The sequence below is a fragment of the Manis javanica genome, chromosome 3, assembly GCF_040802235.1.
Source record: "Manis javanica isolate MJ-LG chromosome 3, MJ_LKY, whole genome shotgun sequence".
Taxonomy (NCBI): domain Eukaryota; kingdom Metazoa; phylum Chordata; class Mammalia; order Pholidota; family Manidae; genus Manis; species Manis javanica.
In genome coordinates this window covers 149,303,007-149,317,341 of record NC_133158.1, presented here as the reverse complement: position 1 = coordinate 149,317,341, position 14,335 = coordinate 149,303,007, and the positions used below count along the sequence as shown (strand labels likewise).

Genomic DNA, 14,335 nt, shown 5'->3' with positions numbered 1-14,335 from the left:
GAACCATATGAAACTGTTGGCATTTGACTGCTTTTGACTTACAAAAATGGCAATTCCATTTGATTCTATGTAATGGTATGCAGACATTAAAAAATACGTGGAGTTCTGCAAGTGTTGGTATGGAGTGATATCCAAGGTAAATTATAAGGTACAGAACACTGTTAGAGGATAGTGGGTCATGTATGTGAGTGTCCGGTGAATGTGGGAATATATATGTTCATTTATGTCTTATTATAAGTCTGAAAATTTATAAAATACAATAAACTTAACAGTAGATGCTTTTAGAGTGCCAAAAAGGAAGCCAGAGACAAGAGGAGATACTTCTTCCTTTTGCACAATCCAGATTTTTAGAAGAATGTTGAAAGTGACCTCAGACTAAAACTCATTAAAGAAAGTGGCTATTCAACTGCTTATCTTATCCCTACAATTCAAAGAACAACAGCAAACAGTAGCTCCTAGAGCCTGACCAGCTCTCCACACTGCCATGTGGTTTACCTGGAATCTTAATTACTCCAGTTAAATGGAGAGCTTTCCCTTAAAACATGGTGTCACTGGAGGAATGTATCAGCGTAAATCATTCTCTCTGCAGTCATGGAGTGGCAGAGTGGAGGCTGCATGCAAGGGCTTGGAGCAAGAAAGAAGCCCATCCTCCCTTGAGCAAGTCTCCCCATTTCCTTAGGTTCTGTCCAGAAGAGTCCTCTGAGCCATTTTCAACATGCTCTAAACCTTTTCTCATTATGATCTTTTCTCTTAACTCCAGAGTTAGAAATTGCAGAATTTTATTTTAATTATTTGCTGTTCAAGATAGGAGGAGAACGTGGATTAGGAATTCATTATTGCACAGTCCTGGTCTTCGCACTTGCGAGTCCCACTTTGCCACAATTATTGTGCTGGCCACATCCTAGTTACCCTGATCTATACCAGTGTTTCCAAAACTGTGCTGAGGAGGTGGAACTTCATTTTGCAGTTGAAGAAACTGTGGGCTTGGAGATTAGGTGACTTGTCCTCACTCCCACAGTAAGAAAGTATCAGACACAGACTGAAATCCAGCTTTCTGACTTCCAGCCAAGTGTCCCAGTCTTGAAATAAAACTGCTTATTTCTCCCTTTCCCTCTAACAGCTGTCCTATTTTCCTTCTCGCTTTTACTGTCAAAATTCCCACACTTGCAGTTCAGTGCCTGTACTAAGTTTTCACACTGACTGCTTTCTCCAAAAGCCCTGCAAGTTGGATTCCACACCCACGAAGCCTGAAGGTGCTAGCTGAAAGGGCTGTGAGTGGGCAACATCATTAGCATTAGATGCCTCCCAAGGTTAGTCTCTCCTGACAGACGGCTGGCAGGACTGTAATCAGGATCATGTCTACTTTCTCTACCACTGTGTCTACAGCTAGCTCAAGGCCTGGCACCAGCCGAGAGCCAAATTTGATGAACAGCGCTGCTGATTCGATATTTTTCAGGAACTCTTCCTTTCTAAGGCTTTTGTGTTTCTCTTTTGAATTGGATGACCTCTCTCATTCTGCCTCCTTTCTCATCAAATGATCCATCTGTTCATTTCTGAAATATTGAAGGAGAAAGAACCAGTCTGAAATTGAGTGCTCCCATTTTATTAGAAAAATATATGAATATAAATAAATAATGGAATCCCAAACGATATGACAATAGTGTGATAGTCATGAGCCAGCCTGGGACCAGACTGCTTGGGCACTTCTCTGTGTGTTAGTTCCTCCCTTATAAAATGGAGAAAGTGGTAGTTCCTACTTTATAAGGTTGTTGTGAAGGTTAAGTTCTTTAGTACATTTGCATCATTTCAAAGAGGGTCTAATATATTGTAAGTGCTCAAAAAATGTTTTAAAAACACAGGATACAGATGGTAACTAGACTTATCAAGGTGATCATTTCATGATTCATAGAAACGTAGAATCACCATGTTGTACACCTGAAACTAATATAATATTGCATGTTCACCACACATCAATAAAAACCTAAAAACAAATAAAAGTGAAAAACACAGGATAACATATAAATCCTTATCATAATTGCTATAGAAAGCCTCCTTTTAAGAACTTATTTCCCTAGTAAACAACCTCTTTTTCAAATATCCTTTCCCACAAAATATTCATTCTTTTTTGACTTATTACTTCATTGTACCAAGGATACTAAGTCTGTGCAGGATGTTTAAGATCTAAAAAAGGGAGAATTGAGGAGCCCCAGCTAAGACCCAGCACCGACCTTCAGGCACGTGCATGAGGCTCCCTGTGTCCTTGTGAAGCAGCCTACACAGGGCTGGCTTCAGGGAGACCCACAGAAGGGCCAACGCAAGACCCACCGCGCCAGCCCACACAATGCTGAGGAACAATAAATAACAAAAGCTGCTATTTTAAGCCACTAAGTGGTAAGGTGGTTTATTTCACAGCAAAGCATAGCTGAAATACCACCTTTTTTTTTTTTTTTTTTCTGCACAGAGGTAGACATGCTAACATTCTGAGTATTTCAAATCAGGGTTATAAGCATAAACACATAGCTATTTGCATTTTTTTTACTCAAAGTAGAACATTCTACTTTGTTTAAAAGTAGCTTCCCCCCACTTATTGTATCTTGAATTTTTGTATGAATGATTATATGTCTACACTGTTATTTTTGATAGCTGCATTGTACATCATGATTTATTAACGAGTACCCCACCAATGAGCTCTAAGGTTGCTTTTAATTTTTTTACCACAGTAGGAAATGCTTTGATGAAAATCCTTGAACATGCTTCTTTGCACACACCAACAGTTATTTCCTCAGGAATATTTCCTGGAATTAGTAGGTCAGAGATTAGTTTATTTTCAAGGTTTTGATCAAGTATTATCTAATGCTCTCCAGAAAGTTTGCACCAATTTACATTCTTACCATGAAAGAGTCAGAACTCTATTTTACCTGCACTTTTACCAATAGTAGAGTTTTTTTTTTATCTTTGTTGATTTCATGGATGAAAAGCTATGATCTCATCACTGTTTCAATTTTGTTTTTATTATTAGGGCTGAATATACGGGCTGAATATATTTTCACATGTAGTGGGCACTGTGGCATCTCTAAAATGCATATTTTCCTACTTTGCTCATTTTTACATTGTTAGTTTTATCTTTTTTGTATTGATTAGTGGATGATATAGACATGAGTGCTGTATCTATTCTGTATGTATTTAAATATTTTTCTCTGATTTTCCTCTAAGAGAGTTCCCTCAGATTTTATGAGGTTAGGTAGATGTTTTTTAATGCATAAACAAATCTGTTTATTTTTATTTACATATTTATTTTGATTTCTTAGACAGGTGTTATCAGTTTTATTTTTTAAAGGATAGCAAAGTTTAAACACTTTCAGAGAGTGTTAGATGCTATAGAAGTAAAATCCAGACTCTCTAGTTTTTGTTGCACACCATATTCTATTCTCAATTTACCAAGCCAAGTTTATCTCCCATAATTTCTAATTGCTAACTGTCTGTCTTTGTGAGTTTAGTTCCTGGTATTTGAAGCTCATGGGCTCTGGAATCTGAGAGACCTGAGTTAGGATTCTGACTCAGCCACTTATCAAAGGTATGAGAAGAGCTTTTTTTGAGCATCATCTACTCCATATTTAAGTGGAGACAGGATTAATGTGAGATTAAATTATATGCAATGAATAATAGTGCTTGACATATAGTTGGCACTTCAAAAATACCAGTTTTCCAGCCATCCCTCCATGTTCTTGCTCATGCTGGGTCATGTGCCTGGGATACCTTTTTCTTCCCCACCTCCTAATATTTTACCTGTTCTTCTGGCCCAGCTCTATCCAGACCCCTTCATAAAGGTTTTCAGAAAACAGAGAGCTAGCTTGTCATGCATCTTACTCAGCTTGGGTGTTTTATATTATTATAATGTTTTAGATGTAGTTAATGAGCCAAGTTATAAACTTCAGGAAGGGTGACCCAGTGCTTGTTATTTAAATACACCCAATAAGTATTTTTGGAATGCAAAACAAATAAATAAGGAATGCATTAGATACAACTACAGGGTAATAACAATAGTTAACAACTTGCACTTAAAAATAGCCTAATTATTATGCCAGACACATAATTGGTGATCAATGCAAATTTGGTAGATGTAGCAATAATTAGTATCTCAGTCTCTGGTATCCTTTATTACATAGTTGAATATTTTAATAGTTTAATATCTCATTGGAGGTAATGGGTGAAGGAAGTCAAAAGATGCAAACTTCTAGTTATAAGACAAGTTCTGGGGATATAATGTACAGCATGTTGACTATAGTTAACAATGCTGTATTTATATATTTAGAAGTTGCTAACAGAGCAAAAGTCCTCATCACAAAAAAAATAGGTGTAATTATGTGACGTGATGGATGTTGGCTAAATTTATTGTGTTAACTGTAAGAAGTACTTCGGTCCCACATTTTAACATCCTTGAAACCAGAATGTGACTTACTATTAAAGAAAAAGCCATTGGCCTGGTGGCAGTATGATATAGCAGCCATTGCCTCTGTATCTGTGAAAGTGTTTGTAATTGTTCAAATTGTCATCATTTCACTGAATGCTATGCAATTTAGTAGTGTCAAAGCCATATGCTAAGACATTGCAAGGCCTGCATTGAAGGCATTGCATTGAAGGCCTGAGAAATTGCCATATGCATCAGATTAGGTGAAAAAAATTCCAAAGCAACAAGCGACTGATACAACCAATTCATTATCATACACGACTATAATTAAAGCGTAGTACTTCCATTCTCCAGAAAATTCCTTCTGGTCATTAAAGAGAAGCTTCATAGCTTTGTAGGGACATATGATTCAGTTTAACAAGAAAGCTATGCTTTTAGTCAAATAGGATAGTGCCAGCATCAAATCTGCAGAAAGGTGTCAGTGGCTAGGAAACATATCCCAGAGACAAGACTAGAACATTTTTTAAAGACATACTGCACTTTCACGGGTATTGTGTGGAAAAACACACATATTGATGTTCTTTGTGAAAAAGGATTCAGGAGAATTAGACTTAGTGTACTGAATTTTTAGAAATCCCTCAATCAATTTATTTTGCTTATATTTTCCTCTTCTATATATTCACATTACTGAAAAACCTGTCTAAAAGCACTGTTTCCATAAGTACAAGAAAAAATCCTATGACACAACCCAGTACCCTAGTTTAATTAGCAGTTCTTTTCCTTTCTTGGTGGTACATTCAATTGAAGATAGGTTAGATTTGAATAAATATGATAAATTGGAATGGAGATATGATAAATTGGATTTCTTCCAACCAAAATATTTGGTAAATTTCTTTTTCTTTTAATTTCTTATAAAATTTTTGATGCCATTTCTTTTAGTTTACAAAAGTATCTCAGATCAAAGTAATATATATTCAATGTACAGCATTTGGTAAGTACAGAAAAGTATAAGGAGCATGAAAAACATGCTTCATCTCACAAGCCAGATGTTGTCTCTTAATATTTTTGGCTATTATGGTCAAAGTATGTGGAGAAAACATGAGTAGCCTGGCTTGCACACAGGGCAAGATGCTCACTGCATCTCTGTTGAATCTATGAATGCTGAAAGACAACCTGGAGAACAGCCCACATATCCTGCTAATAGAATTAATTATACAGATCTTATGTTCATTTTTCTTCTCAAGTTTGACTTGTTCTTCTCACTAGCAGGAGCTCGGCCAGGACACAGACAACTTTCTACTGTTTGGCAACAGGGCACTCTTGGAGGGGAATAGTCATTGTCCTTCACTCTTTTCATTCACTCACTCGTTTATTTATTCATTCAATGAATATTTATTAAGTGACCACTACGTGCCTGGAATACAGAAGGGCAGTAAATAAACATGGCTCCTGCCCTCTTGCAGATATACATATATACACACACACATATAATTTGCAAATTGTGATGTCTAGAAAAGAAAACAGTTGGCTGGGAAAGTAAATAAACGGGACCGTGGTCTGATTCAGGAGGGGTCAGGGAAGTCCTCTCTTATGGAGTGACACGTCAGAAGGTCACGGAGGAACAAAAGGAAGGTTCTGAGGCTCTCAGTCTAAGTGGGTGCAGCCTGACAATAAAGAGGGAAGAAGTGTTGGGCGAAAAGTCTAGGCTGTAGAGGTAGTCACGTCCTGCAGGGGTTTCAGAAACTACAGGGAGGATTTTGAAATTTTTTCTATGTATGTCTGGAAAACGGTTTTTTTTTTGTAATTTAAATTGCGTTTATTTTTAATAGGTAACATTCACGATTCAAAGCATACATAAAATGCTAAGATTATTGAGTGAAAACTCTCCCTTCCTCCAGTGTCCTAGGCACTCAGTTCTCTTCCCGCGAGCTGCCCGTGTGTATCCCTCCGGGAATACTCCAGGCACAAGCACTCAAATCTCTAAATTATAAGATATTTTAAGCAGGGGAGCGACGCCTTCAGATTTGTGTTTTGAGACTACCCGAAGGCTGAGAGGATTGGCTCTGTGCGTTTGGAGCTAAGCGCGCCAGCTCCCTCATTTCACAAAGCCTACTCTGCCCAGCGTCCCCGGTTTCTACACTTGAGATTCCTTGGGCCCAGAGTTCGGAGAATTACGTCTGGGCAGGGCTCCCACGCTCCTCACGCTACGCTGCCGGCAACTACCCCGCGTGCCCGCAGCTCCCCCGCCGCCTCCAGCTGACATTTCCTCGCCCGGAACCGCGGAGCTGGGTACCCAGCCCAGGTGTGCTCGTCAGTTTTAGACAGAGCCTGTGCGGATCCAAGGAACGCGGGGGCTGGAAGGCAGCCTGGGCGTGGCCCAGTCTGGGGGCGTGGTTAGGCTTGGAGGCGGAGCCGGCGACTCTACGCTGCAGAGCTCTCCAGAGCTCTCGCCGCGGCGGTTCGGTCCAGGACCGGGCCACCCACGGGGCGGTGGGCGCTCCTCGGCCCTGGGCTCTGCGAAACCCCGAAGGTAAATCCGCCAGGGAGCCGGTCAGCTTGAGCGCCAGGGGATCAACGACGGGGGAGGTTGGCTGGATGGCGGCGGAGGGGAGCGTCCCGAGGCTAGTTTCCCAAGAAAGCTGAGTTCGTCCCAAGTTTCTTGTGCATCGGCTTCACCCGGCGCATTGGTGGCGGGCTCCTTCCGCGCGGGTGGTCTTTAGGTGCGGGAGAGACGCCGAGGAAATTGGATTAATCCGCTTGGGTGCAGCCCAGATATCTGTCCGGGACCGCGCCGCGCGGTGGGCGCAGATTTTGCCTGAGAAAGGGCGGGGAAGTTGTGTCCCGCGCAGCGGCCGGGTGGCCCCCGGGCTGAGAGCGCGCCTGTCTGCAAGGCGTGCCTGGTTGAACGGAGGCAAAGTTCCATGACTTCTTTCCTCTTTAGGCAAGACTAACTAGGTGCTGTTCCACCCGGGGCTGACTCCCGAGGCTCCGCTATGGATGGCAAGAGCGAAGTGGATTTTTCTAGCAGCAGTTTAAACCCCTTGTGGCGGAGGCGGTCAACCCCTGAGCCCCAGTTGCTGGGCCGGAGCAAGCCGAGGCCCCAGTCCTACCAAAGTCCCAGCGGATTGCTGATCACGGATTTCCCGGTGGAGGATCAAGGGACGCTTCCCGCGGCGCAGTCTCCCGCCCAGGTGCTCACCGCCTCCGACGGCAGGAGGGTCCAGGAGAGCACCTTGCTTCTCTGCGCCCATGGGAGGGCGGTGACCAATGGGAGGACCGTCTCCCCGGAGTGCAGAGCTGTCTCTCCTCGGCCTCGACGGCCCAAGTCACCGCAGGCCCCCAAAGCGGCGTCAGGCGGCTCCCCGAAATCCCCAGAGAATGGCACAGTGATCTCGCCTGCGCCACAGCCGCTGCGCCCCCCACGGACTCCTACTGCGCCCGCCCACTGGAGCCCGGAGGGGGACCGGACCGGATTGACCGCCAACCTGCCTACGCCAGCTGCAAATGGGCTCACCCCTAATACGGATCCCGCAGGCTCCCGTTCGCACACCGGCCAGACGGCTAAGGACCTTGAGCGGGGTCCCTTGAGACTCTCTCCTGCGCCCCAGAAGAGGTCTTTGGAACAAAAACTCCCCCTCCAAAGGCTGCCCTCACAGGAAAGCGAGCTCCCCGAGAATCCTTCAGTGGTTTTGAGCACAAACAGTCCCGCCGCCCTCAAAGTGGGGAAGCAGCAGATCATACCGAAGAGCCTGGCCTCGGAAATTAGAATAAGTAAATCCAACAGTCAGAGTGTGGAGCCCCACAAGAGACTCCTCAAGGTGCGCAGCATGGTGGAGGGCCTCGGAGCCCCCCTGGGCCCCGCAGAGGACGACGGCGAGGCCGAGAACGACGTGGACAGCCCGGGGTCTCTGCGGAGAGGTTTACGGTCCACGTCCTATCGCAGGGCGGTGGTCAGTGGCTTTGAATTTGACAGTCCTACCACCTCAAAGAAGAAGAACAGGATGTCTCAACCTGCTCTGAAAGCAGTGATGGAAGACAAGGAGAAGTTTTCCAGCCTGGGAAGGATAAAGGTAAGAGGGGGCCGGTGTTTCGAGCATGTCACTCGCTGAGCCCCCCATTCTCTAAGCCAGAGGTGAAGGTGGTGGTGGGGGGTGGGAGGGTACAGAGGAAACCGGAAGTTATGGTTCCTTTTACTTATATTGATCAGAAGGGTGTGTACATCTATCCCTTGGCCATTCTCTTGCTGGGAGGCACAGGCCAGGTTAATGCAGCTTTGTGGAGGTGAAACTCATCACTGTTTCAGCTTTCTAAGCTCAGGCAAAATGTGGGGGAAGAATGGGAAAAAGTTATAACAAATTAAATATTGGCTGAGTGTGTTTTATAATACAGTTGGAGGGAAAGTCAGCTGAGAGCAGGGGTGGATCTGCACTCTTGACTGTGTGTGGGGCTTGTTTAGAGGTGTCAGCCAGTGGTTGCTGAACTCACCAAAGCTGATACAGGGAACTACTGATTTCTTTTGACCCTATGGATTTTTTAATTATTTTAATTAATTAGTCAATTATGTGCATTACTTATTTCATTATGGAATATTTTTTCAGTGGTGATCATATACTAAATACAATTCAGGTAAAATATGAATTTTATAATCAATTGCCAGAAACACAAAAGATATAGGTAATTTGTCATCTGTTATTGCGTGCCCCTGTCACCTCGGCCCCTGGTTGTGTTTTATTCCCATTTTGTGCCCATTTATGTAGGAATGCATTTAACTAGTTGATAACTCAAAACTTCAGGTTCAAGTAAGCTGTGTGGAATTGCTCCTTGATAAAGTCCTAGAAGCTGCACTTGTTACAATGTGTCAAATATAACATAAAGAAATTGAAAGCTCCAGAAAGATATTTTGGATTGTTCATGTGCTGGTTTCTCCAGAAACAAGACAAATCTCAGCAATAGGGCAGAAATTCATTTTGGCAGCCACATCTTTTCTTGATTAATCAGAGAACTGGAACCAGTCTATATATATGTCACATATGTAATATACAAGCAAGCCTGTTTTATTTAAAATCCTATGGCCTTAAAGAAATTACATAACATTTTATGTTTTTTTTTCCCAACTCTCCAAGTATAGCAAAGTTCAATTTAATAGTGATGGTGAATCATGAGTAGTGAGTGAGCTGAACTGTTGGTCATTTGAGGATTCTCAAGCTGTTTTGATGGGATGTGGGGAACATTGTACCTTGTATTTCACCATTTTAGTAAATTGTAGTAGTCATGTAAGTGAACTACTCCAAGGATCATCTGCTGTATGCTTTTGGAAATCTAATGAATGCAACAACAAAAAAGTATTTTTTCTTAAAATGGCTGTATTTTTTCTATTTGCTCATTCATACATAGTTTGCTTTGCTTTTTCTTCTTTTGCTTTTCTTGTTTCTTAGAAAAAAATGCTGAAAGGACAAGGAACATTTGATGGGGAAGGTAAGCATTTGATTTTCCAAACTTCTATTGCTGTTTCAATGTGGAATATCAATTATAAGTTGAAATCCAACTGCAGTAACAAAAACACTTAAAATGAGAAAAATGTCCAACTTCTTCCCAAATTATACAGCACAAAGCTCTGGGCTAAGCTCAATTTTCATCTAGTAATACCAGCAGTGAATAAATGAATGGCATTCTTTGTAAGCTGTTAACTTTGTCAGCCAGTGTCCTGGGGTTTTTAAAATTCTGACTCCGTCCCCACCTCCCTCAAAAAATGGAGAAAGGAGTAAGGGCAAGCTCTAGCTTCTTAGTTAAAAATTCTGAGAGTCTGTCACTTAGATCTTAAGTCACATTTCCTTAGGTCATATTTCCTTTGACTTCATATTCTTTTCCCCATATTTCCTCATTTCAGTATGATTTCTGACTTCTGTTTCCTTATCAAGTTTCAATTTTGCAGAAATCTAACTCCCCTGGCCGATAGAAACATAATCCTAAGAATTTGTAGCCCGTATAGCATTTTTGTTAAGGATGTCAAAAACAAAAGCAGCTTCCACCAGGTGTTCAAACACTAATCAGATTAGTGGACTCTGTGTAAATAGATGGGTCAAGTGTCAGCCAACTGGAAGAGCTGAAGGAAGCAGCCCCAGCTACAGCCCTTGCAGGGCTAGATGAGCATGGTGGTGGAGGTGAGGGTCGTTACCTTCTGTCATACATTGAAATGCTTTCCACCTTTAAATAACAATGAAGAAGGGTATGCCCCCTCTATAAGTGTATCTAATGTTACACCACCCAGAGTTATGAAATATATAATCTTGGGTCATGACAAAAAATTTCCCTATATAATTCTTAAGTATCAGTTGCCATTGGAGTGTTTAAACATGAGTGGTTTATAAAAACTTTTTCATTGCACCTACCTTAGGAAACTGGAGAGAAACCCAGATACAGTATTTTAGTAGGTTGGGATAAATTCATCTCCCTAATTGAGGAAACTGGAAGTTTTAAGAAGTTTAGTTTCTTGTCCACTGTCACACAGCCTGCATGAAGACAAAGGTCTGGAACTTAGTCCAGTTTGCTTCCTTTTGTGCTGCTTTATGACCATGAAGTTAACAGAGCATCTGCCTAATATCTTTTTAGGGAGAGGTTGTGCATCTTCTAAAATCTGACACTGGTTCTGGGACTTTTGCCTCAAAGGGTTAAAAATGTTGAGTGTTTTTTAAGTCACAGGACAGACCTTCATTATAACTAGTTTTATGTTGTTTCCTTCTCTAAGGAGCTGTTTCTGAGCACCCTCTTCTCAAGTATGATGACCTAGAAATTCTTGTTCACATATATGTGCATGAGGAATGCAGCATTCTTGCAGTTAATGACTAACAAGAATGCAACTTAGATAGCGGTAGGTAGACTGGTGAGAACTGGTGATGTTAGAGCCAGGGACCTGGGTTCCTATCCTAGTGCCTCCACTCCTCTGTTGAATGATATTGAGCAAGTATCTTAACTTCACTGAGCCTCCGTTGCATGTGTAAAATGAGGCTAATAATACTACTGCCCACATTGTTGTAGGAATGCATGAGAAATCATCCCAGCAGTGTATGTATGTATTTTTGCACACCACCAAGTACTTTGAAGTACACTATGGAGGTGGGGGAAAATCAGTCTCAGCTCTCATATTCTGTTTTACTTCTGCAGAATAATCAGAGAATTGTAAAATCTTGTGTAGATCCCATTATTGTTTTAGTTGTAGTGCATGCAGAAGATGCAGTAGTTGATGAAAGAAGAGAAAGATGTTCGCTTGCTTCAGTGGATGGGAACGGCATTGCAACCTCAATATACCTAAATCAATCTTCCTCACTGAAGTTGGCTCTCTTATGGTGTTCCCATCCTTCTTTCACATTGTGGGACCTGAAGACCTAGCAAACATCTTTACCAGTGCCTCTCTGACCTCCACATCCAGTTCATTTCCAGCCCTTTCTAAGTCGAATAGCACAAGTCTCCACTATCTTTCATTGATCACTTGAGTAACATCCTCATTAGTTGCCTAAGTAGTCAATGTTTTGCTTCTCCAATCTAATCAAATCATTCCTTTCAGTGGAGTCCCATTGCAATCAGGTTAAAGTACAATCTACAGTGTAAAAGAAACTCAGTCCTTTCGTACTCAAGATAAAATCCAGTTCTCTAACATTGCCTGCAAAGCTCTGCTTGATTTGAACTCTCTGGCTCATCTCCCTACAGTCATCTTGCACCCTTTGTCCATAGACACCTGCTTCAGTGCACTAACCTTCCTTTGTTTTTCTAAGCCATTGTTTCCTCTTGCCACCGGGCTTTTGCATGCGCTTGTTCCTTTAGCTTTCTGTTGCTTCTTAACTTTCAGATCTTAGTTTTTCCTCATTAACTCCTCTGTTACTCTCAGACTGGATCACACCCTGCTGACAGTCTGTTCTCACAGCCCCTGTATGTAAACCTTTCGGTTTGTAGGCATGTATTTATGCAAGATCATTGTGTCCTCCATCTACAATAGCATACCTTCTTACTTAAAGTAAAAACCAAAGTCCTTTCAATGACATTGAAGGAAATCTCTCTACATGATCTGCCCTCTATTCATCCCCAACCCCTAATTTCTATACTTTCTGCCCCCCTCACCCTATTCCAGCCACACAGTTCCTCTTACTGATCCTTGTACTAATAGACACACCAAGCAGTCTCCTGCCCCAGGGCTTTGTACTTGCTATTCCCTCAGATGAGATGTTCTTTTCCCAGCTGTCCAGGTGGCTTGCTTTCTTACCTCTGTTAAGTCTTTGTTTAAATACCCCCTGGTGAGGTCTTTCTAAACCACCCTCCTTAAAATCTGCAGCCTCCCCCCAAAACACTCCCCAACTTTCTCTGTTTTATTTTTCTCCATGACACTTACCAGCATCTGCCATACTACAAAAGTTATTTATTTATTTATTGTCTTTCTCTCCTTACCCTGATGTCAGCTCTTTGACGATGGAGAGTATTAATCTTTTTTGTTTATTGTCATATCCACAGTGCCTAGCAGTTGTTGGCAGATAACTAGTAGGCATTTTCTAAATAGTGATTGAGTGAATAAATGAATGAGTGACTTAGACTGTTTTTCTCATTAAATGTTTATCTCATGAGGGCATGAGAAGTGTCTTTTATTTTCCATTTGCTCCCCGGCCTTGGCATATTGTGAATGTATAATAAATGTTTGTTAACTAGATTCATGAATGGTGATAGACCTTGAAGGAAAGGTAGAGTGGGAATTCAGTTTAACCAAAGACACTGATTTTACAGGCGAGGAGGTAGACAGAGACATGGAAACTTTCTTCAGTTGGTATTTCAAGTACGGACCCTTCCCCTTCCCCTTCCCCTGCAGATGAGTTTGGGACAGAGCTGTGTGAGTGAGAATATCACTTTTTGCTAATTACTCTTCAGTGACAAAATCCATTCGTATCTTTGTGGTTTATTAAACTGGAATAAAACATTGTATGCATAGGGATGTTTGTTTAGAACAAGCAGCCTAATGTGGGGGGGGGCCAGTTAGTGACATGTAGAGTTTCTTTTCCTGCAGAAAATGCTGTTCTGTATCAAAACTACAAAGAAAAGGCTCTTGACATTGACTCTGATGAAGAGTCAGAGCCTAAAGAACAGAAATCAGACGAAAAAATTGTGATTCATCATAAGCCACTGAGATCTACATGGAGCCAGCTCTCTGCCGTAAGTGTTTACCTTCTTTTCTATCTGTGGGGGTGAAAAAACCACATTGTGGAAATTGTTATAGTTTTAATTTTTTCTGCCAGTGATCCTGTAACCCTAAGGAGAAAGACTCTTTAGATTGTGAAATGTTTCTTGAAACTCTGCAGACACTTGTGAGAACGTGAGCTTTGGCACTTCTGATCAGGAAAATTAGGTTTCAGTTAAAAAAAGATGCCTTGAGATTGATGTACTATGCTCTGGAAACTTTCCCTACTCAGTATCTTATCTTGTTTTTTATTTTATTTTATTTTTATATGTAGTGTACATGTAGTGGTAACTTAATATATCCTATACTTTTTCATATTTATGGGCTATATATACATAGGGGTGTGTATGTATATATGAATGTATGTGTTATCCATGCACAATAGGGAGCTCATTACAGTTCTTTGGAAATTTCATTTGATGTAGATGCATTTATATTTCCTTGGAGTTGATTGATAAAGGACATTCTATTCCATCTCCCTCTGTGCATCTTTTGTGTGTGAGTGTCTGCCACTTATTTTTGTGTTGATGAGTAATTTCTCCTCTCTGCATAAAACATCTTTTGTTGTCAGCTATAGTTTCTTTTCCTCTGGGCTTAACAGATGTCACTATGTGAGGCTGAGGTTACTTGATATGAAATGGGTGCAGCACTGTGGGCATCTGCTGCATTACTAAGTAGAAAGAAATTCCCACGGCTGGCTTGGGTGGTGGGAG

General features: G+C 41.6%; 1 protein-coding gene across 3 annotated transcripts in view; it reads left to right on the top strand.

Annotated features, from left to right (window-relative positions):
- The first annotated feature begins 5,850 nt into the window (after window positions 1–5,850).
- Window positions 5,851–14,335, top strand: part of ARHGEF26 (Rho guanine nucleotide exchange factor 26) — a 126,634-nt gene continuing 118,149 nt past the window's right edge. The window contains exons 1-4 of one of the 3 annotated variants that reach the window (XM_073232189.1): window positions 5,851–6,938; window positions 7,350–8,478; window positions 9,844–9,883; window positions 13,452–13,597. In XM_073232189.1, coding sequence (XP_073088290.1) covers window positions 7,402–8,478; window positions 9,844–9,883; window positions 13,452–13,597 — 1,263 coding nt within the window. In that variant the 5' untranslated portion in view covers window positions 5,851–6,938; window positions 7,350–7,401. The other 2 variants (XM_017668217.3, XM_073232190.1) reach the window with 2 other exon arrangements.